The sequence below is a fragment of the Ursus maritimus genome, unplaced genomic scaffold (assembly GCF_017311325.1).
Source record: "Ursus maritimus isolate PB19 unplaced genomic scaffold, ASM1731132v1 scaffold_20, whole genome shotgun sequence".
NCBI lineage: Eukaryota > Metazoa > Chordata > Mammalia > Carnivora > Ursidae > Ursus > Ursus maritimus.
Window position 1 is genome coordinate 51,147,497 of NW_024424453.1, and position 24,670 is coordinate 51,172,166.

At 54.9% G+C, this 24,670-nt stretch overlaps 1 protein-coding gene across 4 annotated transcripts; it reads left to right on the forward strand.

Annotated features, from left to right (window-relative positions):
* The first annotated feature begins 1,168 nt into the window (after positions 1-1,168).
* On the forward strand, positions 1,169-24,324 carry PLCD1 (phospholipase C delta 1). 4 transcript variants are annotated; one of them, XM_040636967.1, is made up of 15 exons: positions 1,169-1,321; positions 9,567-9,731; positions 13,106-13,334; positions 20,217-20,346; positions 20,439-20,670; positions 21,271-21,472; positions 21,567-21,711; positions 21,789-21,938; positions 22,032-22,190; positions 22,364-22,523; positions 22,710-22,826; positions 23,214-23,392; positions 23,482-23,614; positions 23,691-23,840; positions 23,966-24,324. In XM_040636967.1, exons 1-15 carry the CDS (start codon positions 1,288-1,290, stop codon positions 24,049-24,051), a joined length of 2,271 nt encoding a protein of 756 aa, XP_040492901.1. In that variant the 5' UTR covers positions 1,169-1,287; the 3' UTR covers positions 24,052-24,324. The 4 variants fall into 4 exon arrangements, 3 of the variants coding, with proteins under 3 accessions (XP_040492901.1, XP_040492899.1, XP_040492900.1); XM_040636965.1 differs by lacking the exon at positions 1,169-1,321 and adding an exon at positions 6,037-6,164; XM_040636966.1 differs by lacking the exon at positions 1,169-1,321 and adding an exon at positions 6,135-6,164 and having other exon boundaries at positions 9,575-9,731.
* The last annotated feature ends 346 nt before the right edge of the window (positions 24,325-24,670 follow it).

Below are 24,670 nucleotides of genomic sequence, written 5' to 3' on the forward strand. Positions count from 1 at the left end.
TGCCAGATAAAGGGCTAGAACCTCTATGTGGAGGGGAGGCATATGGAGGGATGGGGCTCTCTGAAGTCCCTAGTCCTGACCCAGTCTCGACCCTCAGAATAGGAAGACCTGCCCCATGGCTTACATCCCTACCTGAGGTATTCAACGCCACCCAGGCCTGGTTGTACCAGAAAGAGGAGGGGTTAAGGTGAGTCAGGGCTTCTCCTCCAAGAGGGGTCCAACTGACTTCTACCAGACTCTCAGGATGGCTTTATCAGCCCTCAGGAAGCCTGGGTGATCCACTGGTGAGCCCAGCACCCTTCATGCTGGGAGGCCTTCTGGGGGCTCTCCCAAGGGACTCTCCCAAAGTGTGGTGGGCAGCAGGATTCCTGGACTCTCCCTGGGGGTATATAGATACCCTATAAAGAGGGTATCTGGGTGGCAAGAGTTGAGGGGGAGTAAGGGGGGGGTTCCATGTAGGAGCCTCGTGGCCCCTTGTTCAGACAGCCCCTTGGGAGGCCACCCAAAGAAGGGACCCTGGAGATGTAACCCACCCCTAGGTCCTGTCCCACCACTGTCCCACCAGGGGTCTGAGGTATGGGAGGCTCAAAGGTGAGCTCCCTGCACCCAACTGCTGTAAGCTTTCCCTGCCTGCGCCCCAGCCCTCACCAAAGGCGCTCCTGGGGTTAGAAACTTCCCATCGAGAGAGGAGAGGACCCTCCTCCGGACAAGATTCAGGCATACCTCTCTGAGAACCTCCTAACCCATGCCTGTGCACCCATTTTGCAGAAGGGAAAGCAGAGATCCGGGGAGCCAAGTCTGGACGCCCAGACGTCCAGGCTCCCTTTCGCAGCAGCCCGGCTGGGCGTCGGAAGTTACACGGTCCCTTTCCCAGAATGACGCCAGATTCTTTCGAGCGGCATCCCAAACCCGGAGACGCGCCCACGGGTAGGGCGTGGGGCCGGGCCGCCCGCTGTAATGACAGGGCCTATGGCCTGTGGGTGGCGGCGGCGGAGGAAGCGGGAGGAATCCGGCTATTTCTGGCCGGGGCGCGCCCACTAGCCCCAGCCAGGGTTGGCCGGGCTACGGGCCCCCCTTCTGCCCTCCCCGATCCCCAAGAGGGGGCGGGGAGAGGCGCGGGTTGGCGGGCCCGGGGGGCGGAGCGGTGTCCCGGGCCCACCTCCGGTCTCCTCCCACCGGAGTCCTTTCGGGTCCCTCCACCGCGCTCGGCTCGGACCCGAGGCCGCCGGCGCAGTCGCCGTGCACGTGTGTCCGCGGCGCCCCCTCCCGCTGCGCCGCCCGTCGGGCATGGACTCGGGCCGGGACTTCCTGACCCTGCATGGTGAGTTCCTGGCTGGCCGGCGTGCGGGCAGACCCTGCACGGGCCGACCCCCCGGGCAGCCGTTCCCGGCCCTGGGCCGGGGACCCCAGTTCCTCCGGCCGCCCTCCGCCCCGCCCCGGGCCCGCCTCTCGGCTCCTTTGTTGCGTTGGGGAAATCTCGGCGCAGGACTCTCCGGGGGGGACTGCCAGGCAAGACCTTGGGCGTCTCTAGCCTTGTCCCCCAGATCTGGCCGGAGGTGGGGGTGGGGTGCGGATCTGAAGACTTCGCTGAAAGCGACCCCCGACCCCCAGACTCCGCCTCAAGGATTCTGCCTTTTTCTGGTCTCAGAGTCTGGGTTCCACGGTCCAGCGCGCACGGAAGGGCCGAAGAGGGACGGAACCAGCATCTACGAATAACCAAGTTCTCCCCACACCGTCCGGGCCCCGCTGGAGAGGCTCCCCAAAGCCCAGGCGTGCCTGGACCGCGTCAGGCCGCGCGGGTGTGGAGGGAGTGGGGGTTGTGGGGGGAGGAGATGAGGAGGTGTGTAAGGTTGGCCGAGGTCGGGCTGGGCGGCGGTAACTGCTGTCAGCGATGCCCAAGCTGGAAGGAGCAGCCTGCTCCTCCCCTCCGCGCACCCTCCTGGCGGGACGGGCCGAGTCTCACCTCGAACTGCCTGCAGCTCCACCCTTTGTCCAGCCGAGAGTTCTGTCCCTCTGACCGGCCGGGGAACAGTCTTTGCCCTATTGCTGCCCCTCCAGGAGAAAGAGCAGCAGTGGCTTCCCACTGTAGGGCCTGGAGGTCTTCTGGCAGGTCAGGACCCCAAACCTGGTCTGGCATCTCTTTGCTCCAGCCTGGCGACTCAACTCACTCTTAAGGGTGTCTTGCCCTCCTGGTTCCTGAGATCATCTGCCAGTTCAGCAAAACCTGTCCCTTATGCCAATCACTGTTTAACCATATCTCCCTGTTTTCTAGTATCCCTGGGGTTGGAGACTTCAGTGCCCACCACCTGTCTATCTAAACCATATATGAAGATAGTAGATGGGAAAGAGAAAGGCAGAGCCCTCCAGCTGCCCACTAGAGACCCCCTGGAATTCAGGGGGATAGGAGATGTTCCTTTCAGCCAGCCCCTAGTCTGTGTTGTGTTTCCTCGTTGGCCTAGACCTGGTCTCCATGGCCCAAAGAGACCTTGCTCAGGGGCCAGAGCTGTGACCCTCGCACCACTAGCCTGGGCTCCTCAAGGCAACCTCATCCAGCTGGGTCAGGGGATCCCTGCTCCTTCCAGTGCTTGCTCCTCTCAGACCAGAGGTGTCCTTAATGCTCCTGCCAGACTGGCAGGAAGGGAGTCTGGATGGCTCAGGAGACTGCAGTGGAGACCTCTGCTTTCTCTCTCATCATCCCTTAGTCAGTGCTGCTCTGCAAACTACCAGCTCTTCTGGGCCTGTCTCTCACTCAGATCTCCTAAAAGTCCTCTGGTCTCCTCTGGTCGCCTCTGGCACAGCTCATGTTGGAACGGGCTCCCCCTCAGGCATCTGTGCCTCTGTCCAGTCTTTGTCCCTTGGTGTCTTCCCTGGAGAGGAAGCTACGTGGAGGCACTGTGGCATGGGTTTGGCCCATTCTGTTTGAGACCTGCCTCCCAAATGCCTCACTCTGTCCATCCAGCCCTTCCTGCGGGACCAGCAGAACCACTGCAACCCCAAGCTCTTTCCCTGTAGGCCCTGCCACTTCTAGCTCATCACCCAGACTTAACTCCCTTAATTGCCTTTGTCCTTCCTGCAAACCAGATCAGGAAGCAAGAACCCAGCAAGGGAAGTTGATGGTGGGGAGGGGTTGTCACTGTGCCTGGTGCTATTCCAGGGTGTCCACACTTCCATTGGAGAGGCCGTACCCCTTTCCTATTTGGGGCCCCACAGCACCAAACATGTGGCTTGGGCAGTTGGCAGTCTGTGGCAGAGCCTCCCTAGATAGGAGATGTCGCTTACGTCCTCACCCCGGATGCGTGCAGACGCAGGGTAGTCCACAGTGGAGGGTTCTGCATACAGTGCAGCCTACATACGTGGGTTCTGGAGGCAGACTGAGTTCAAGCCTTGACTTTTTCATTGTAGACAAATCCTTTGATTTCTTGGTGCCTCCGTTTCCTCAGTAAAATAGGGGACAAGAACCCTACCGACCTCATAGGCTTGCTGTGAGGACTGAATGAGGTCATACATATAAGGCAATGGGAACAGCACCCAGCACTCGGTAGGGGCTGTGTTCCTGTAGGAGGACCACCCCCAAGTGATCATGCCCTGTGCATTCCTGGGAGATGAGGGAGGCACCAAAAAGGAGTCACTTGCTGGGAAAAATGTGCCCAGAACAGGGCTCAAGAACCAAAGGGCTCCTTCTGTTGTCTCTGAAGCCCTCAGACTGATGCTCCAGTCCCCTGGCCTCCTCCCCCTCCTCCACCACCTCTGCTGTCTCCCTTCTAGCCAGGCCTGCGCTGGCCTCGCAGGCAGGTCTCCACATGTGCCCAAAGGCCACTACCTCCCAGGCCCTCCCCTCACTGAACATCCGCCGTCACTCACTTTACTTACCCCAGATCCATCCTGCCCCACTGTCAAATCTGGCATTTGTAGAAGTGGAAGGCTGGCTATAGGAGGGGCCTCATCTTGGCCCCAGGAGACCTGAGCTCCAGGCCTCTTTTGGCCTCTATTTATAAATGTTGTGACTCTGAGCACGTCCCTTTGCCTCTCTGGGCCCTTTTTTTCCACCCATGGCATAGCAACACCCAATTTACAGGGGACGCTGTGAGGAGAAAGCACGAATGGGCATAGGGGCTCTAGGTTGGCAAAAAAGCAGTGCCCCCAACAGATAATGGTTGCAGAGCCATCATAGCAAGTTGGGGTGAGCCCCCTACTCACCTCAGTTATGTTTCAAAACTGTCCCCGGGGTTCCAGACCCATTCTTCACAGACACACACTGATCCACACTGATCTTAACATTTTGTGTCGTAGGCTCCTTTGGCAGTCAGATGAAGCCTGTGGAACCCCCCCCCCCGGGTCATGTTTTTAATTTTTTAGGTTTAATTATTTTTATTTTGAGAGAGAGCATGAGAGTGAGAGAGAGCACAAGCAGGGGGAGGAACAGAGGGAGAGGGAGAAGCGGGGAGCTCAACAGGGAGCCAGATGATGGGGGGGTGGGGGTTGGATCCCAGGACACTGAGATCATGACCTGAGCGGAAGGCAGACCTTAACCACTTAATGGACTGAGCCACCCAGGCGTCCCAGGGTCATGTTTTTAAATGCATAAAATAAAATATATGTGAATTCAAAGGAAGCAAATTATATTGAGATGTGATTCTATCCATTAGCAGGTTCACCTTACCCTCTGCCTCCTCCCCCTCCAAATGAAGAACAAGTTGTTTGTGCCCGTATTTCAGCTCATCTACACTAACACGCATTCTCGTGATTTATTCTCTGTGGCGTGACCTTAGGCGAGTCACTCTGTGCTTCAGTTTATTGTTAGTGTTGCTTTGCTTGGCCGTGCTAATGGCTGGCTTTGCGGGTGACTCACTGCCAGTGCTGGTGACTGGAGCAGCAGTGAGACGAATGGAGGCAGAGAGTCAAAGAGAGGGGTGAGTCAGGCCTCTGGGTGGTGTCCTGACCTTGGCACACAGTAGGGGCTGGGTGCATGAAAGAGAAGTTGTAACTTAATGAAAGGTCCCACTGTTCCCGAGCACACTGGCAGCACAGTTTTGTATAAAGTTGCAGTAGTTCTCGTCTATTCAAAGCAAGCCTGAGTTAATGGACTCATTTTTAAGATCAGCCTTTTTTTCAAGAATTCCGTTCGCATTTGGAACCTTGGAGATTACCCCACTCGGGTGGAGAAACTGTGAGAAGGAAATAGGTCGGCCTGTGAGGCAACAGCCAGCTGAATTACAATGAATTCGTTGAGTAATTGAAGTAAAATATTTGGCCGGCTTGGTGGTCTGCCCCAGGCTCCATCCCCTGCTCCGTCTGACCCCGCCCCATCCCGTCCTCTTAGACTTGGCCACCCAGGCCGCCGCTTCCCGATCTCCCCTCCTCTGCTCCATCTCACTCAAGCTTCGGGTTCTCAGCCCGGCCCCCAGCAGGTGTTTCGAATTCGCGACTCGGGCTCCGCCCCCGGTTGGACACCGCCCCCTGGTGGGACACCGCCTCCAAAGCAGAGGTTCCGCCCCTCCCTGCCCGAACCCCGCGTTTTCAGTGCGGGGCCCTCCCTCGGTTCGCCCTCTGGGCCCTGGTTCCGCCCCCGGTCGGCTTCCTGAGGGAGGCTCTGCCTCCACGTCGCCTCCCAGACTCTGCTTCTTTCCCCCGCCTCCTACCCCAACATTTGGGGCTGTGGCTCTGCCCCCTATCCGCTTTCTGGGCTCTGGCTTTCGCCACTGATTTGCTTCCTGGATTACAGATTTGTCCCCTCCGTCTCTTGGGTTCTGGCTCCTCCTTTCCCCTCCTGGAGTCCGCCCTTGCCGCACCTCCCGGGGGCAAAGGTCCTGCCCCTCCGGGACTGGCCACGTCTCCTAGGGTCTGTCTCCGCCCCTTTCAGCCCTGATTTCTCTCACGCCCCGCCTCTAGGGCTGAGGCTCCGCCCCTCCAGGTTGGCTCCTCCTTCTGGGTTCTCACTCCGCCCCTCCACGCCCGGACTCCGCCCCTGCTCCCCTCCCGGGCGGTAGTTCCGCCCCCACTGCCAGGGCTTTCTAGACGCTGCGCTGTCGGGGCCAGGCTCGGTGGCGCAGAGGCAGTGCGGAGCGTCATGCAATGCCTAGGAATCCCGAGCCGGAGCCGCTCCAGAGAGCTCTACCTGCAGGAGCAGAGCCTCAAGGTGGCAGCGCTCAATGGGCAGAGGCTGGGTAAGGGACGCAGGGGGCACCGAGCTCTGCTGGGAAGGCTGCTGGGGCAGGATGTAGACTTATGTTCCTTTGATCCTTTTATTGGAACTGTTTAGTACCTCTGTGAGTGAGACCCACTGTGGGATTGTGTTTGTAGGCGTGGCATGTAGTGTTTTCCGGGGGATTGGTTACTTCTCCTGATCTCCCTGAGCCCCTCCTAAGCCCCCCGCCCCTTACCACCCCAACCCCTCCTGTTACAGATTTCTGAGGCACTACTAGTTATGTGGCTCAGTGTGTAACTGGCATGACTGTGTAACCCAGTGAGATGATTTTCTGAGACTATGTGATCCAGTGATGCTGTGCAAGTGTGAATGACAAGTGTGACAGCGGGTGACCCAGTGTGTAACCTAGTGGTGATTCTGTCCTTCATGTGGTACGTGGGGCACTGTGTGGTAATGATGATGTGTAATGCTGTGTAACCAAGTGTGTGACATTGTGGCACCAGTGTGACTGTGTGTGGTCCAGTGTTATCCTGTGCCCTGAGTGACTGTGGGAGACAGATTGACAGTGGGTGACCGGGTGACTGATTCTGTGTCACAGTATGTGTTATGTGGATTTTCTGACATTACTCAGTGGGCCTGAGCGGTGACTTGCATAAGGTAATGTTTCCTAGCACGAACCCTTGGGCAGGCTTTGGAGTCCTGACTCCACCATGTAACTTCCTTGAACTTCAGTTTCCTCATCTGTAAAATGGGAATAATGATAGTGCCTTCCTCATAGGGTTGTTGGGGGGATTAAATACATATGCTAAGAACAGTGTCTTATTCAAATATTGCCCATGAATGTTATGGTGGCTGCTGTGATTATCATTGTGACGATGTTCCGGCACTGTGTGTCGAGTGTGGCAGCGTGTAACTGTATGGCTGTGGGGCCCAGACCCAGTCTGTCTCCATTATGCGTCACCCTCTGTACAGGGGCAGAACTCCTGGCACCAGCCCCCCCCCCAGCCTCCTGTTAGCACCTGCACACCTTCTGCCCTCTTCCACATGGCCACCTCACTGTGTGCGGCTAGCCTGAGTGGGTTGGTGAGGCTGCCAGGTCAGCCCAGGGGCCCCTGAGGTTAGAGGCCCCTTACCACCACCCTCCCACAGGAGGAGAGGGTACTGAAGCTGAGTGAGCGGGCTGGGCGACGAGTGCTGAGGGAGCAAGGGTGGCGAGGCGGGCAGCCCAGCGGCCTCAGAAATAAAAGGGCTGGCTACAGATGAGACTCAGAGGTGGGGGTGCCTGCCCTAGTTCCCTAATGGCGCAGAAGGCAGCGGCCATTATCCAGGCCCACCTTGGGGCTGAGGTCCGTGTTCCGGAAGCCATGTCGGCAGCCAGGGGACTTATCTCTGCCTGACTGCAGACAAGGCCACAGCCTGGCTCCAGGACAGGATGAACATGTCATCTCCCTACGGTGTTTTCCAGGACCGGAGGGTGGGGCTCACCTTCTGCTTTCCAACCCCCTCCCCGTTACCATCTGTGTTGTTGGCAGTGGCTTGTCCTAACGAGTGCCCAGCTTGGGGGACAGGGGGCAGGCACAGGGTAAGGAGATGCCCCTGCCAGTTTACACCTCAGCCTCAGAAAGGACAATGGAATGCCCCAGCAGAGGCTGAGGGACTCTCTTCTGGCATCTGGGAACTCCCTTCCCCTTCCTCTTGCTCCAAGTACCACAGACACAGCAGGATGTCCTGCAAGCCCCCTTCTCCTCCACTGAACCTCTGCTGGGGCTGAAGGGAGGCTGCTCATCTAAACTAAGACCGAGGGGTCTCCCAGAAGTGTGGGGAGACTTGGGACAAAGGAAGAAGAGGGCAGATCAGACCGTCACCTCTGAAGAGGCCTGCAGATGCCTCTCCCAACACTGTTCTCACCCTGTGCTGATGGGGAAACAGAGGCACGGGGGAGGGGAGCTGCCTAAAGCCATGGGGTGGGGTGGGGGGTTATTAGCACTGGGCTCTGTCCCTAGTGGAGGCAGGAGACTGGGGAGGGATAGAGAGGGTATGGGTGGCTGAAGCCTGGGGAAACAGTCCAGAAGTTTCCCTGGGTCTTGTGGGCGTGTGGGGCAGGCTGGTGGGGCGGGGGCAGCAGGGGCATGGATAAAGCTGGAGAGCCTATCAGGGGCTGTGGATCTGGGCTCGGAAAAGCAAAGCTTATAGGCCTAGTCACAGGCCCCCTAGACTGCACGCACACGGTCCCTGATGCCACCGCTCTGCTGGAGCAGAAGGATAAAGCTTGCTGAATGGCCACATAGTTTTAGTTCTGGGGACAGAGTGAGGTGAGATGGCCACCTGGCTCTGAGCAGAGCTGGCTGCTGGACTGCATGGGGCTCAGCTGAGAGATAGGGATCTAGACGCATCTATCTCTACATTGTATTGATGAATCATTGAGGTGGGGAGTGGTCTCTCATTTATCACAGTTAATACAGGCTCTGCTTGGGGATGAGGGTTCCTGGGAGGCCAGGCCCAGTGCCCTTGGGGTACCTCTGCTTGAGCCTGTTAGGACAAAGGACATTGTATCTTTGGGAGCCTGTGCCTCGGAGGCCAGCCTGGGTCTCTGAAGACAGCTGGGCAGGAGAGGCCATGCAGCCACAGTCTGGTCCTCACTTAGGACCCTGGGCCGGGTCCTGCCTCAGCTGCTGAGAAGGCTGCACTGTGCCTTAGGGCTGTTATACGCGAGGGTCCCAGACCCAGGACACTCAGAGACAGGATGGGCAGGGAGACCCAGGGGCATCCCAGAGGCCAAACCCAGGCCACAGTGGGCTCATCTGTCTCTTCTGGGGGCAAGGATCAGAGCCCTTCTCAAGCAGGTGGAAGTCAGGGTGGGGGCAGCAGGGGTGAGGGTGCCAGGGATGGGCACAAGGGTCCTACAGCAACCACAGTGTTGACACCAAGACCTACAACTGCTGTTATATCCGGACCTTTTCTTTCCTGCTCGGCCTGATATTTTGGTCCTGGCTTCCTTCAGATCACTCTGTATGATCTGAAGGAAGTATGACCAGGAGGGGCACACTTTGTTTTGCAAGCCAGGCCATTTCCCAGTATCTGGTTCCCCAGGAGCCAGATGTTCTTGAATTAGTGCTTCCCCTTGTCCATTTAGCTGTGGATGGCAGGTCATGGTATAAAAAGTGTAGCCTTGAGTGGGTGGGTGTCCTAAGGTTTGCCTGGCCTTGGCTGGCAATCAGAGATGACTTCCTGGAGGAGGCAGGGCTCCAGGATCAGGTTGGAGCATGGGTGAAGGTGGGAGAAGGGAATGGGGAACAAAGGGTGAGGCTGGTGAGAAGTGGGACCCTTCTCCGAGAGGGTCCAGAGGTGGGAGTAGCTAGCATGGGGCTTGGGGCAGCAGGGACACCAGGAGAAGTGGCATCTCACCAGCTCTGCCCCCTAGGTCTACAGGATGATGAGGACCTACAGGTACTGCTAAAGGGCAGCCAGCTCCTGAAGGTGAAGTCCAACTCATGGCGGAGAGAGCGTTTCTACAAGCTGCAGGAAGACTGCAAGACCATCTGGCAGGAGTCCCGCAAGGTCATGCGGACCCCGGAGTCCCACCTGTGTGAGTGTCCCAGGGCTGCGGGGTGGGAGCAGAGTGTGGATCTTGTGCTTGCGGGCTGGGGGAGGGCACAGTGAGGCGGGGGGGTCGATCCTGGACCAGAACCACAAATAGGGAAACCCAGGCCTGGCCTGGTGGGGCCCGGGTCGGTCACACAACAAGGACCAGATATGGGGAACTGAAGCTGGCAAGGGTAGGGGAGAAGAGTTAGTTAGATCACCGATAGGGCAAATGAGGCCCAGTCTGGGCCAGAGAAGTTAGTCATGGAGGACCAGAGATGGAGAGGCTGAAGCCTTTTGGGGGTAGGGATGCATACTGTGACCACAGGTGGGAAAGCCAGGCTCAGAAGTAGGGAGGTGGCTGGACAGTATTGTCTGAACTCACAGGGTATCCACCCAGACAGATGTGGAAAGGAGGGAAGTTGGGTGGATTAGGACTCCAGGTGTATCAGGTGTAGTGAGGCCAAAAGCCAAGCCCAAAGTCCGGGGGCAGATAAGGCCCTTCCTGGTTTCAGTGGCCAGGATATGAGGTGTGGCCACAGGAGGCAGTTCTTTCCTGGGACTGGGGCCATAGCAAAGAGGTAGGGTGGAGTGGAGAGAGGCCTTAGCTGGGCAGCTCCCTTGAGGGTGTTGGGTCTGAGGATTTTCTGGAAGCTTTGGAAAAGGCCCAGGAACCCAAGGCTCAGGCCTGCAAATGAAGAGTGCCTCCAGCAGGCCTCTCAGAGAAAGCTGTGCTGACTAGCTGCCTTGTAACAAAGAATGCCCTAAGGGTTCTATAAAATGAGAGGTCCCTGCTACATCTTTACTTGGTGGGAAAACGTTAGACCAATGCTACCCGAAAGAACTTCCTTTGGTGATGGAAATGTTCTATATCTGTGCTGTCCAGTATGGGCACCTCTAGCAACCCGTGGTCATTGAGCAGTTGAAATGTGGCCAGTGTGACCGAGGAACTGAATTCTTAACTTCATTGAATTTTAGCTACTTTATATTTAAATAGCCACGTGTGGCTGGTGGCTGTTATATTGGACAATGCGGAAAGATCATCGAAGCTGGATTTCACCCAACCCACACCCCTGCCTTTGCCATGGCGGGGAGGGGGGATGGGGCAGGGGCACCCCACTGGGGACTGCGATCAGACACAGGTGACAGGCTCTGGATGAGAGAGGGGACAGGAGGAAGGGGAGGTGCCCAGGCAGGGTTTGCCCGGGCCTCAGGACGCTGGGTAGAAATCTGAGGTGTTGCCTGCTGGCCGTGTGGCCTGTAGCGGGGTCAGAGGTGAGGCAGGACAGGAGCAGGGTCAGAGGGGGAGAGCTAGGCTGGGGCCTTGGGGCTGTGGGCCATGGAAGGTTTCCGAGCAAGGCAGGGTAGGGTTAAAGCAGATAGAGCCTACGGTAGTCTTCAAAAACCAGAGTGCATGTTGGTCACACAGCATGAGAGTGACCCAGACCTCACCTCTGTCAGTGGCACCAGCCAGACTCCTTCATAGGTCTCTGCCCTGATATGGGGCTTCCTGTTAGATGCTGGTGGGGGGCGGCACGGTGGGAACGGACGTCTTGCTCTCTGAGCTCTGGGGATTCCTGAGAGACGCCCCCCCTTCACCAGCCAGTACATATGCCTGGTTCCCTGGCACTTGGTGGCGGGCCTGGGGGCAGAGACAAGAGTAGGGATGGGGGCTGGAGAGATGAGCCCCTCATGCTGGGAGGGCTGAGAGCACAAGAGCAGGAGAGGCATTCCAGGCAGGAGACCAGTGTGAGCAAAGGTGCAGGGGCGAGAATGGGGAAGGGGCATGAGTGAGCGTCCTGCACCTGACCAGAGGGGCTGCAGGGGTGAGAGGTGCGGGGTCGGGCTCCGGTGTGCTCAGGTGAGGAATGTGGCCAGAAGAGGCTCTGTTCCATGTCAGACACACTGAGGCGGCTCTCAGGCTGAGCATGCCTGTTGGCTGCTTCCCTTCTCTGTGTGAGCAGTGAGACAGTTGTCCCGAGATGCGCTCTACCCTCGGGGAAACTGAGGCCAGGTGAAGGAGTGGAGAAGCGCCCCCAGTTCTCTCTGCTCTTTCCTCCCTAAGTTTCCCCTGATCCTGCCACCACTCCACTCCCTCCACTCTGGCTCCCAGAGGCAGACAAGGCATTATCAGCAGGGCAGGCATCTGGACTTTCTCTCTGGCGTGGGTGGGGGTGCTGGCCAGGAGCTGCCCGGCTCAGGTTTCCTGTTTTCACTCCCAGCCTGGGGCAGCGGGGGCTGGCCTGGGCCTAGCAGGCACAGGAGGCTGTGGGCAGAGGGATTAAGCAGGGATATCCCCTGCACCCCAGATGGCCCGGGCTCACATGTCCCACTCTGGGAGCCTGCTGCCCAGGCTGGGCACATCCCTTCATGTGGGGCTTGTGGGTGACTAGGAGGCCTCTGGGCACTCAGAGCTCAGGCAGGCATGGGGAGGACGGGTGAGCTTGCAGCTGGAGCTGGTCTAGGACCCAGGACAGATGGATGTGGATGGCTCAGGACACAGGTGGAGCAGGGGCAGAGCCTGGACCTGGATGCTGGGCAGCTTAGCATGAGCCCAGCTGGTGGGACTGGCTGCCATCCAGGCCAGGAAGGGCACCCTGGAGGTGGGGGTGGAGGGCAAGGGCCTTGCTGCTCTCTGAAGCTTGGAAGGCTGGGGTGTGACAGGACGGCTCTCCCCCCAGTTCCTAAGGGCAGAATGATGTACTCTCTCAGACCCCTAAGGGCACCTCTTGGGGTCCTAGAGAGCAAGAGCCTTCCCATACTCTTCTTGCCAAGGGGTTCCCTGAGGTCAGGACCCACGTGGACACACGCCGGGCTAGGTCGTGTCTATGCTGCAGCACAAGCACTTCTTCCTGTGCCCCCCCACCCTGGGGCCAGGGCTGCTGGAGGGTGGCTCCAGGCTCCCGCATGGTCATGAGAGGGGCCGCGGGCTCTCAGGGCCATCTGAGGGGAAGATGGTCCAAAGTCAAGTGTGATTAGGAGGGTATGTATCCTGTCCGCCTCAGGCTCCAAGCTCCAGAATGGTCTCTCCCCATCTCTAAAAGCCCTGCCCTGCCCTAGTCCTCTCCCAGGGGCCCTCCTGCCTCCCAGTCCAGGAACAGCGGAGCCTGGGGTCCCAGGTGCCCTTCTCTAGGGTCAGTCTCTCCCTCTGTCCACCCCCGCCCCTGGTTCCCCTGTGTCTCACATTCCTCCTCCACCTCAGTCTCTGTCCTCCTTCCTCCTTTGCGTTCCCCTTGTCCATCCTGCTGCCCCCCTCCCTGTCTCTGGATCCAGGCCTGAGCTCCCGCCCCGGCTCTGTGTCCCCACACTGTGCCTTGGCCACACCGGGGGCAGGGACTGGCCTCACAGCTCTCTCTGCCACCTATCCCCTTCTTGCAGTCTCCATTGAGGACATTCAGGAGGTGCGGAAGGGCCACCGCACGGAGGGCATGGAGAAGTTTGCCCGGGATGTGCCTGAGGACCGCTGCTTCTCCATCGTCTTCAAGGACCAGCGCAACACGCTAGACCTCATCTCCCCGTCGCCGGCGGAGGCCCAGCACTGGGTGCGGGGCCTGCATAAGATCATCCACCACTCGGGCTCCATGGACCAGAGGCAGAAGCTGCAGCAGTATCCTTCCGGCAGCAGCGGGTCCGCCCAGCCTGCGGGTGCCGGCTGTGGTCATCGCCAGGGCAGCCTGGGTGTGGAGGATACCCTGCTCGGGCCGTCATACCGACAGCACAGGCTGGGTGGCTTGCACAGCGGAAATGAATCTTCTCACAGTTCTGGAGGCTAGAGACCGAAGGTCTGGGTGCCAGCACGGTCAGCTTCTGGTGAGAGCTCTCTTCTGGCTGGTGAGTGGCTGCCTGCTCACTGTGTCCTCACATGGCAGAGAGAGAGACAGAGAGAGAGAGAGAAGATCTTTGGTGTCTCCTCTGATAAGGGCACTAATTCTCTCATGTAGGCTCCACCTGATGACCTTATGACCTCATGTAAGCACCCCACAACTCATCCCCAGATGCTATCATATTGGGGGTTAGGGATCCCACATATTAATTTGAGGGGAACACAGTTCAGTCCGTAGCGGAAGGGAAGCAGAGAAGGTACCTGGAGCCCTGTTTGGTCTACTCAGTGCAGCCCCCGATGTCCCCTCTTCTCCCCCCGTAACCAGCATGGAGTTCTGCTAATGGCAGCAGCCTGCTCCCGTGGGAGACCGAGTCCTGAGTGTTTGAATCATGTTTCTTGGAGTTACTACATTTTTTTTTCTCTCGGAATTTGGAAGGCCATGGTACCCCCAGTGCCATTCCTCAGGGAGTGGATCAAGTTTCCCTGGGCCTCATGTGCAGGCCAGCCCATAGGCTTAAAACAAGTTCGCTTCCCAGTCTGGAGGCCCAACAGCACACCAGCCTGTGATTCAAAGTGGTCAGGCTTCTGGTACAGAGGAGGAGGGCGGAATCAGTCCAGCTCCTTCATTTTAATGACAGTTTTATTGACATACAGTTCACATACCATGTAATTCACCTGCTTAAAGTGTCCACGTCAATGCTGTTTAGTGTATACAAAGTTACAAGTAATTTTACAACACCTTCATCACCTTAAAAAGAACCCCGTACCCATTGGCAGCCAGGCCCCATTTCCCCATAACCCCCAGCCGCAGACAACCACTGATCTAGTTTTTGGCTCTTTACGTTTGCCTTTTTCTGGACATCTCCTGTAAATGGAATCGCACAGTCTTTAGTGACTGGCTTCTTTCACGGGCCGGTCTTTCAGGTACATCCCTGTGGTGGTAGTGTGAGTCACCACTTCGTTCCTTCTCGTGGCTCAATAATAGTCCACGGTCTGCTTATTTATCCAGCCAGCAGTTGATGGACAGCGGCGTTTTCACTCTGGATCTTTTATGCATTAATGCTGCTATGAACATTGGTGCAGAAGTTTTGTGTGGCATATACCTAGAATTTATAAGCCTTATGGTAACTGTAAGTTTAACCTTTTGAAGGACTTGCAGTTTCCCAACCAGGAAATTGACATTTTCACCAGGAGCCTATGAGGGTTCCAATTTGTCACATCTTCGCTAAGGCTGGTTACTATTGTTACTGCTTTTTTTTTTTTTTTTATCGTAGCCACCTTTGTGGGTGTGAAGTGGTATTTCATTGTGGTCTCGATTTGCATTTCCTTGATAGCTACTGATGTCAGCTATCTTTACATGTGTTTATCCATCAGTTGTAGAAATGTCTATCAGATCCTTTGAGGAAATATCTGTCAGATCCTTTGCCCACTTTTTGTTGTTGTTAAGTTTATTTTATTTTATTTTATTTTATTTTATTTTATTTTATTTTATTTTATTTTAAAGATTTTATTTATTTGACACAGAGAGAGAGTACAAGCAGGGGGAGCGACAGACAGAGGGAGAGGGAGAAGCCGGCTCAGATCATGACCTGAGCTGAAGGCAGATGCTGAGCTGTATGAGCGACCCAGGCGCCCCTTAAAGATTTTATTTTGAAGTAATCTCTACAGCCAATGTGGGGCTTGAATTTACAACCCTAAGATCAAGAGTTGCATGCTCAGAGGCACCTGGGTGCTCAATCAGTTAAGTATCCAACTCTTGGTTTCAGCTCAGGTCATGATCTCAGGGTCGTAAGATCGGGCCCCACAAGTCAGGCTCCGTGCTCAGCTGGGAATCTGCTGGAGATTTCCTCCCTCTTCCGCTCCCTCTGCCCCTCCCCCTGCTCACACATGCTCTTTCTCTCTCTCCAAAATAAATAAATTAAAAATCTTTTAAAAAAAAAAGTTGCACGCTCTACGCACTGAGCCAGTCAGGCGCCCCTCTTAAGCTCTTTTTTAAATGGATTTATTTTTTCAAAATCTTTACTTGCGGTAAAATCTACATAACATAAAATTTCCCATCTTCAACCATTTTAGTCGTGTTGAGTACATTCCCATTGTCATGCGGTCCATCTCCAGAACTCTTTTCATCTTGTAAAACTGAAATTCTATCCCTATTAAACAACAATTTCTCATTCTTCCACCTGCAATCCACACTCCCCAGCCCCGACCCCCCCTCCCCCGCAGCCACCATTCTACCTTCTGCCTCTCTGAATTTGACCACCCTAGGCACTTCAGACAAGTAGAATCACAGAGTATTTGTCTTTTTGCAACTGGCTTGTTTCACTTAGCATAATGTCCTCAAGGTTCATCCATGTGGTAGCCGGTGTCCAATTTCCATTCTTTCTAAGACCGAATAATAATGCACTGTCTGCATTATCTATATATTGTCTTTTCATTCATGCTTTGATGGGCATCTGGGTTGCGTCCACCTGTTTCCTGTTGTGCATAATGCTGCTGTGAACATGGCTGAACAAATATCTCTCTGAGACCCTGCTTGCAGTTCTTTTGGGTAGATACCCAGAAGCAGAGTCGCTGGATCCCAGGGTAATTCTACTTAGAATTGTTTGAGGCACCACCATATTGTTTCCCACAGCATCTGACCTACTTTATCCTCCCACCGGCAGTGCGCAAGGGTTCTGATTTCAAGTCCTTAACACACTTGTTATTTTCTGGGTTTTTTGGTTTGGTTTGGTTTGGGTTTTGATAGGTATCTTATTGTGGTTTTGATTTGTGTTTCCCTAATGATTAGTGCTGTTGAGTATTTTTTTTTAATTTGCTTTCCTGTATCTTTTCTGGAGAAATGTCTATTTACGTCTCTGGTGCCATTTTTAATTGGGCTATTTGTCTTATTATTGAGTTATAAGAGTTGTTTATATATGCTAGATATAAGTCCCATCATAATTCTGCTTTGTAAATAATTTCTCCTATTCTGTGGGTTCTCTTCTTTTTCTTGATGGTATTTAAAGCACAAGTTTTTAGTTTTGGTGAAGTCTAATCCAGCTACTTTTTGCTTTTGTTGCTTGTGATTTTTGATGTTATGTCTAAGAAGGTTTCGCTTAACCCCAAATTACTAATGTTTACTCTTATTATTTTCTTCTAAAGGTTTTATAGTTTTAGCTATTACATTTAAGTCTTTGCTTCATTTTGAATTCCTTTTTGTGTGTGGTGTGATGTGGGGGGTTCAACTTCATTTTTTTAGCATATAGGTAGTTGTCCCAGCACCATTTGTTGAAAAGACTGTTCTTTCCTCATTGACTTGTCTTTACACCCTCATCAAAAATCAATTGACCATAAATATGAGGGTTTCTTTTCTTTTTTAAAGATTTTATTTGAGAGAGAGCAAGAGTGAGAGAGAGAGAGAGAGGACAGAAGGAGAGGGAGAAGCAGACTCCCCGCTGAGCAGAGAGCCGGACAAGGGGCTCGATCCCAGGACCCTGGAATCATGACCTGAGCTGAAGGCAGATGCTTAACCAACTGAGCCACCCAGGTGCCCCAAGAGGGTTTATCTTCATGGCTGTTAGTTTTATTCCATTTATCTATGTCTATCCTTGCACCAGTACACAATGGTTTGGTTACTGTAACTTTGTAAGTTTAGAAATCAGGAAGTGTGAGTTCTCCAAATTTGTTCTTTTTTTTTTTTTTTAAAGATCTATTTATTTTAGAGAGAGAGAGAGAGAGAGCAGGAGCAGGAGGGGCAGAGGGAGAGTGAGAGACAATCTCAAGCAGACTCCAAGGGCTTGATCTCACGAAACCAAGAGTTGGACACTTAACCAACTGCTGCACCCAGGTGCCCCTGTTCTTTTTTTGCAAGATTGTTTTGACTATTCTGGGTGCCTTGAGGTTCCATGTGAATTTTAGGATCAATTTCTGCAGAGAAGCCAGCATGATTATGATAGGGGTGGTTGAGTCTGTAGATCAATCCGGAGAGTATTCCCTATTTAATGATATCAAATCTTGTGATCTGTAAATATGGCTATCTTTCTGTTTATTTAGATCTTCCTTAATGTCTTTCAACAGTGTTTTGTAGTTTTCAGACTATGAGCTATACATTAAAAAAAAATTTTTATTCCCAAGTATTTTATTTTTTTTATATATTTTTTAAAAATTGTAATGTTCTTATTGGCGATTTTTTTTTAAGATTTTATTTATTTATTTGACAGAGAGAGAGACAGCCAGTGAGAGAGGGAACACAAGCAGGGGGAGTGGGAGAGGAAGAAGCAGGCTCCCAGCAGAGGAGCCTGATGCGGGGCTCGATCCCAGAATGCTAGGATCACTCCCTGAGCCGAAGGCAGACACTCAATGACTGAGCCACACAGGCGCCCCCCAAGTATTGTAATTCATTTTGAGGCTACTTGTTGGAATTCCTTTCTTAATTTCATTTTCTGATTATTCATTGCTAGTGTTATCCAGCTGCTTCGAGGGACATACTTCGAGCTCTGTTAGTTTCCTTCCTCTGTGCTTTTCAGCATTTCATAGATTTTTTAAGTATTTTTTTCAACACTACCTCTGCCTGAATTTGAGCTTTCTTAAAAGTCCCGTTCTGTAGCGTTGGCTTATCCTTGGCAGTCCTGTGCCCTCTGGAGGGTGGACGGTTTTGTTACCTAGCCCTTGATCATAGAGCCATCCCAGCCTGCTGACGAACAATTCTCATGGGGACTTCACGTTTGGCTGGACCACTCTGAGCTTGATTTTTTTTTTTTTAAAGATTTTATTTATTTATTTGACAGAGAGAGACAGCCAGTGAGAGAGGGAACAGGGGGAGTGGGAAGAGGAAAAAGCAGGCTCCCAGCAGAGGAGCCCGATGCGGGGCTTGATCCCAAAACCCTGGGATCACGCCCTGAGCGTAAGGCAGGTGCTTAACGACTGCGCTACCCAGGCGCCCCTGAACTTGATTTTTTTTCTTAACCTGGAATTCTGCCATAATTATTATTTCATGTAAATATATACATAAAATATGGCTATGTTAGAATGAAGTTTTCTTTTAATTTTTTAATTTTTAAAAAAGATTTATTGATTTATTTTAGAGAGAAAGACTGCATGTGCACAGGGAGGGGCAGAGGGAGAGGGAGAGAATCTTCAGGCAGACTCCCCGCTGAGAGTGTGGAGCCCAAGGTAGGGCTCGATCTCATGACCCTGAGATCATGACCTGAGCCAAAACCAAGAGTAGGATGCCTAACCGGCTGAGCCACCCAGGCGCCCTAGAATGAAGTTTTAAAGGCCCACAAAATGAAACTGCCAATATGTGGGTTCTGCCCCCAATCTTCTTTTTTGCATTTCAATTTGCCTAATGATGCATTTGCCAAAAATAGTGGAGATCTTACACCGATATCCATTTTCTGTGTACCGTATGTCATAACTCTTTCCCTGTGTTAGTACAGCCTCCATCAAAAGCTGTAGTGACTGTGTAATACTCCATTGAGTAGATGCCTGTAAATTAGTGATCCCTTCTTTTAGTGTGGAACATTTATTTTCAGTCTTTCACTACTATAAGTGGCATCGCAAAGAACTATGTTTCTAAAAGCCCTCGGTATTTAGGAGTATCTCCTTACCGACAGATTCCCAGAAGTGGAACGAGCGAGTCCAGTGATGGGACAGCTCCGAGCTTTAGCTCTATCGCTGCATCACTTTCCCAAGGGTTGACAATTTCCTTTACCCAAGTGGTGGATGGGAGTGTCCATGGCACGTCACCCCTCCTTGTACTGGGTAATAGACTTTTCAACTGCTGATCTTAGAGTTTAAGAAATTGCATCTCGCTTGCAAATTGTTAGTATCTTTGATTACCGAGAATGTTTGCAAAAGGTCAGCTTATGGCCGTTTCTCATTTGGCTATTAGGGTCATTATAGTGTTTTCTGGATGGCTTTATTTTTTCTTTATTTGACCCTCAGAATTATTTAAGGTTTACATGGCATCATTTTTATGTTGTTTCCTGTGTGACTTCTAAAAACCTACTGTCATTTTTTAAAAAATTGTTTTCATTGTCTTTGTTCTTTAATTTCTGTGGAAGGTGGAGGTCGTCTTTCTTGACTTCTCCAGGTCAAGTCTGAGGGGAGAGGGGCCAGAGATCATGGAAAAGTGGGGGCTAAGTGCCCGCATTGTGACAGCATGATGCAGGCTTTGGTTTTGCTTCTGGTGCCCTCACCTTCTGCTCTGTGGCTTCAAGTTTGCTGTTTCTTGTAAAATAAGCTTCAAGTGCTTTAGTCAAGTTGTCTAACAATTATGTATTGAAAACCAGAAGGACATACTTTGAAATGTTAACAGGAATTATACCTGGGTGACAGGACTATGGGGGATTTGTTTGTTTACTCCTCTGCATTTTGTAAGTTGTCTATAGCGAACTCTTCCACAGTGAGAAAAGAAATGTTTTTGTTTTTTTTTTTTAAATGTGAAAGGGTTCAAAGACAGTTAATAGGAAAAAGACCCCTTAATAGGATGTAACATCCTCGGAAAAGGCCCTGGGGTCTTGTCCTGGAATGCCGGTGTGCAGTGTGTCAGGCCTGCAGGGGCTTTGTCTGTAGGTGACCTCAGTCCATCTGGGCCCAGGCGTTGACCCTGGGCTTGAAACCTGGCTGTAGTTGGGACCTTGGGGGTATCAGGGCTCCTGGGTTCTTTCCTTACTTCTTGCCCAGCTGGATTCACTCCTGCTTGCGAAAAGCTGACAAAAATAAGGACAACAAGATGAGCTTCAAGGAGCTGCAGAACTTCCTGAAGGAGCTCAACATCCAGGTGGATGACAGCTACGCCCGGAAGATCTTCAGGGTGAGGCAGGGACTGAGGGCTGGGTTCGTGGGGCAGTGGGCCCCGCACCCGAGTTAGGAGCTTGCTCTGAGCAGGCCCACCTGGCCTTGCAGGAGTGTGACCACTCCCAGACGGACTCTCTGGAGGATGATGAGATCGAGGCCTTCTACAAGATGCTGACCCAGCGGCAGGAGATTGACCGCACCTTCGCCCAGGCAGCCGGCTCCAGGGCAACACTGTCAGTGGACCAGTTAGTGATGTTCCTGCAGCACCAGCAGCGGGAGGAGGCATCAGGGCCTGCACTGGCCCTCTCCCTCATTGAGCGCTATGAGCCCAGTGAGACTGGTGAGATCCTGGCTGGGGCCTTTGGCCTGCAGTCCCTGGGGCCACACTGGGCGGGGAGACCCCTGGGGAGACTACAGCCCGAGGATAGGGAGCTGGAGGGAAGGGGGGCACCCTGGTCAGTGTTTGCTTGCCCCATGAAAGCAAGCAGATGGGAGACAGGGCTCCAGCATCACTACCCCTCTCTTGGTTCCTTTTCCAGGGGGTTTTGTGGACTCCTCCTCTAGGAAATAGAGAGGAGGCTGAGAAAGCAAACCCTTTTCCTGCTTCCATCCTGAGCCAGGCTTTGAGATGGACAGTCAGGGCCCTTTCCTGGAGGGGCTTCGGACTGGAGGCCCAGAGGAGGAGGAGATGTGGCTCTGGCTTCAGGGGGCCTCACAGTATGGGGGGCCGTGGAGAAGACAGGGCCCCCACCGTGGGGTAGTCACAGTCTGATGGTTGACTCAAACTCACCCCCTCCGAGAGATATCAAGGACCAGCTCAGGACAGGGAGGCAAGGACAGCAGAGGGCTCCCCTCCCAGAGCAGTGGCGCCGGAAGGTCTCCTGGAGGTGGCTGGCCCTGCCGGAAGGGTTTTGACTGGCGCCGGCCTCCTCCTTCGCAGCCAAGGCGCAGCGGCAGATGACCAAGGACGGCTTCCTCATGTACCTGCTGTCCGCCGACGGCAGCGCCTTCAGCCTGGCGCACCGGCGGGTGTACCAGGACATGAGCCAGCCGCTCAGCCACTACCTGATGTCCTCCTCGCACAACACCTACCTGCTGGAAGACCAGCTCACGGGGCCCAGCAGCACCGAAGCCTACATCCGGTGGGGCCCGAGGCGGGGGCGGGGCCGGGGCGGAGGCGGGGCCGGGCGGCCTGGGGGCGGGGTCGAAGGGCCTAGCCGTCACGCCTACCCTCAGGGCGTTGTGCAAAGGCTGCCGCTGCCTGGAGCTGGACTGCTGGGACGGCCCCAACCAGGAGCCGGTCATCTACCACGGCTACACTTTCACGTCCAAGATCCTCCTCTGCGACGTGCTCAGGGCCATCCGGGACTACGCCTTCAAGGTTGCGCGCGCCCCTGGCGGGTGAGGAGGGCCATGGTAGGGGCGGCCCCCCCTCCTAACCTGCCCTGGGGCCTCCAGGCGTCCCCCTACCCCGTCATCCTGTCCCTGGAGAACCACTGCAGCCTGGAGCAGCAGCGTGTGATGGCGCGACACCTGCGCACCATCCTGGGCCCCATGCTGTTGGACCGGCCGCTGGATGGGGTCACCACAAGTCTGCCTTCCCCTGAGGTTCGCGGTGGGCATGGGGGTACCCAGACGAGAGGGCAGGGGGACTGGCGGGGAGGCCAGCTGGGTCTTGACAAGCTGCTCCTCCCTTCCTAGCAACTGAAGGGGAAGATCTTGCTGAAGGGGAAGAAGCTTGGGGGGCTCCTGCCCCCTGGCGGGGAGGGTGGCCCTGAAGCCACTGTCGTGTCGGATGAGGATGAGGCTGCTGAGATGGAGGACGAGGCCGTGAGGAGCCGCGTGCAGCGCAAGCCCAGGGTTCGAGGGGGAGCAGTGGGGGAGGGGGCAGCCCTGGGGCCCTCCCCCATCGTCTCGGTTCCCCTCTCTCTGTCTGTCTCCCTCTCTGTCTGTCTGTGTCTGGGTTTCTGGCTCTCTCAGTGCCCACCTGCCCCAACCTCCGAATCTAACCTGGGCCTCCCCATGGCCCCCAGGAGGACAAGCTCAGGCTAGTGAAGGAGCTCTCCGATATGGTCATTTACTGCAAGAGTGTCCACTTTGGGGGCTTCCCCAGCTCTGGCACCCCAGGGCAGGCTTTCTATGAGATGGCATCCTTCTCTGAGAACCGCGCCCTCCGACTGCTCCAAGAATCAGGTGAGCCCCAGCCCTGCATCATCAGGGTGCTGGCCATCCGCCTGACCATTTGCACTGGCCCGGGCCCGGCCTGGCTCCACTGCCCGGGACATGCCCAGAGTTGGCACTCCCTGTTGCTACCAGACAGAGGTGGGGGGCTCGGGCTCACCAGGCGGCCTGCGCGTCTGAGCACCCTCCCCTTTGCAGGAAACAGCTTCGTTCGCCACAACGTCAGTCACCTGAGCCGGATCTACCCCGCTGGGTGGAGGACGGACTCCTCCAACTACAGCCCCGTGGAGATGTGGAATGGGGGCTGCCAGATCGGTATGGGGCCGGGAGGCAGCCTGGGGAGGGTTTCCGTCCAGAGGGCCAGGGGTCAGGAGCCTCTGGGGACCAGCTGGGACCAGACACAGGGACCTGTGGGCTCGGGAGCTGGTAGTCTCGGTTTGGAAATAGCCCCCGGCCAGGAAGGCAGGATCCGAAATCGCATGGTTAGCACACTAGTCCTTTGAATTCTGACACCAGAAATGGAATGTGAGGCTGGTGTGATGGGTCAGTGAGGTGGCAGGAGGGCAGGAGGCATTGGAGTGGTGCTGGACCCTGCTTCTGCCTCACCATATGACCCTAAGGCCTCAGGGTGCCCTGAGTAGACTAGGCTCTAGGGCCCCTGAGACCAGCCCACAGCCTGTGACTGCTCTATCCTGGCTACAGTGGCCCTGAATTTCCAGACACCTGGCCCAGAGATGGATGTGTACCAGGGCCGCTTCCGGGACAACGGGGCCTGCGGCTATGTGCTGAAGCCTGCCTTCCTGCGAGACCCGAACTCTACCTTTAACTCACGTGCCCTGGCTCAGGGGCCCTGGTGGACCCGGAAGCGACTCAGTGTCAGGGTATGGCCAGCCACAGGAGGGACAGGAGCCCATGGGCCTCCCTCCCTGCTATCATTCCCGAACGCCCTTTGTCCCTGGCCTCTCCTCAGGTCATCTCCGGGCAGCAGTTGCCAAAAGTCAACAAGAATAAGAATTCAATTGTGGACCCCAAGGTGACCGTGGAGATCCACGGTGTGGGCCGGGACGTGGCCAGCCGCCAGACTGCCGTGGTCACCAATAACGGTACTTGCTGGGCCTGGGTGGGGCCCGCCCCCTGGAGCTGGTGTCCGTGCTGCTGATGTGGGGCTTGTACTCCTAGGGTTCAACCCATGGTGGGACACGGAGTTTGAGTTTGAGGTGGTGGTGCCTGAGCTTGCGCTCGTGCGCTTTGTGGTGGAGGATTATGATGCCTCCTCTAAGAACGACTTCATCGGCCAGAGCACCATCCCCTTGGGCAGCCTCAAGCAAGGTGAGTGTATGTGGAGGGGAGGGGATGACAAGTGGAGGAGGCAGAGCCATTGTCCCTTGAGGCATCCTCACCGAATGACCGGAGGAACTCTCTGTGTGCTCTTTCCTGCCCATCCCCCCTGCCAGGATACCGCCATGTCCACCTCTTGTCAAAGAACGGAGACCAGCACCCATCCGCCACCCTCTTTGTGAAGGTGTCTCTCCAGGACTAGGTTTGGGGGTTCTGACGGGGGCTGCCCCAAGCAGGCCAGGCCCTCCGTCCCCACCGGGGACAGGGCTGGTGTGGCTGCTCCCGACCTTTCACTCGGAGCTAGAGGCCCCACACTGCCTTCAGCTCTAACATACCGTCTGTGCTGCTGCGTCTCTGGGGTCCCAGGAGCCCCAGTCCCTGGAGCTCTCCTCAGTTCCGTTAGGACAAACACTGCAGCCCTCCGCCCTCTGGCCTGGCCCTGGGGTGAGGGTTTTTATAAAAATGATAAGACTAAGACCTGTGGTCTCTTCACTGGAATGCCAGAAAATTCCTATAAGGGCACCCGAGTGTGTGTGTGTGTTTGTGTGTGCACGTGCGTGTGCATGTATGTGGAGAGAGGAGCCCCAGCACCTCTCTCTCTCTCTCCACTTGCCCCACACTCACGCTGTGAGTAGGAGGGTTGTCTGTCCCCTTGGGCAGGAAGGACCAGTGAGAAACAAACCTCTCCATGGAAGACAGTGGAGAGAGCTCAGTCCTCCGGAAAACGTCACAGACTACCCCCTGCAGTCCCAGAGGCCCCTTCCCCCCAGGGGTGGACCAACTGAGTGATCCAGACTTGAAAACCCGCATGCCACACCTTG

What these genes read in the sequence shown, in the direction of transcription:
- PLCD1 (XM_040636965.1), top strand. Translation starts at nt 6,068, where the DNA reads ATGCAATGCCTAGGAATCCCGAGCCGGAGCCGCTCCAGAGAGCTCTAC. An exon ending in GACCCCGGAGTCCCACCTGT is followed by an intron (nt 9,732 to 13,105) that starts GTGAGTGTCCCA and finishes CCCTTCTTGCAG; the next exon opens with TCTCCATTGAGGACATTCAG. An exon ending in TGCCGTGGTCACCAATAACG is followed by an intron (nt 23,615 to 23,690) that starts GTACTTGCTGGG and finishes TTGTACTCCTAG; the next exon opens with GGTTCAACCCATGGTGGGAC.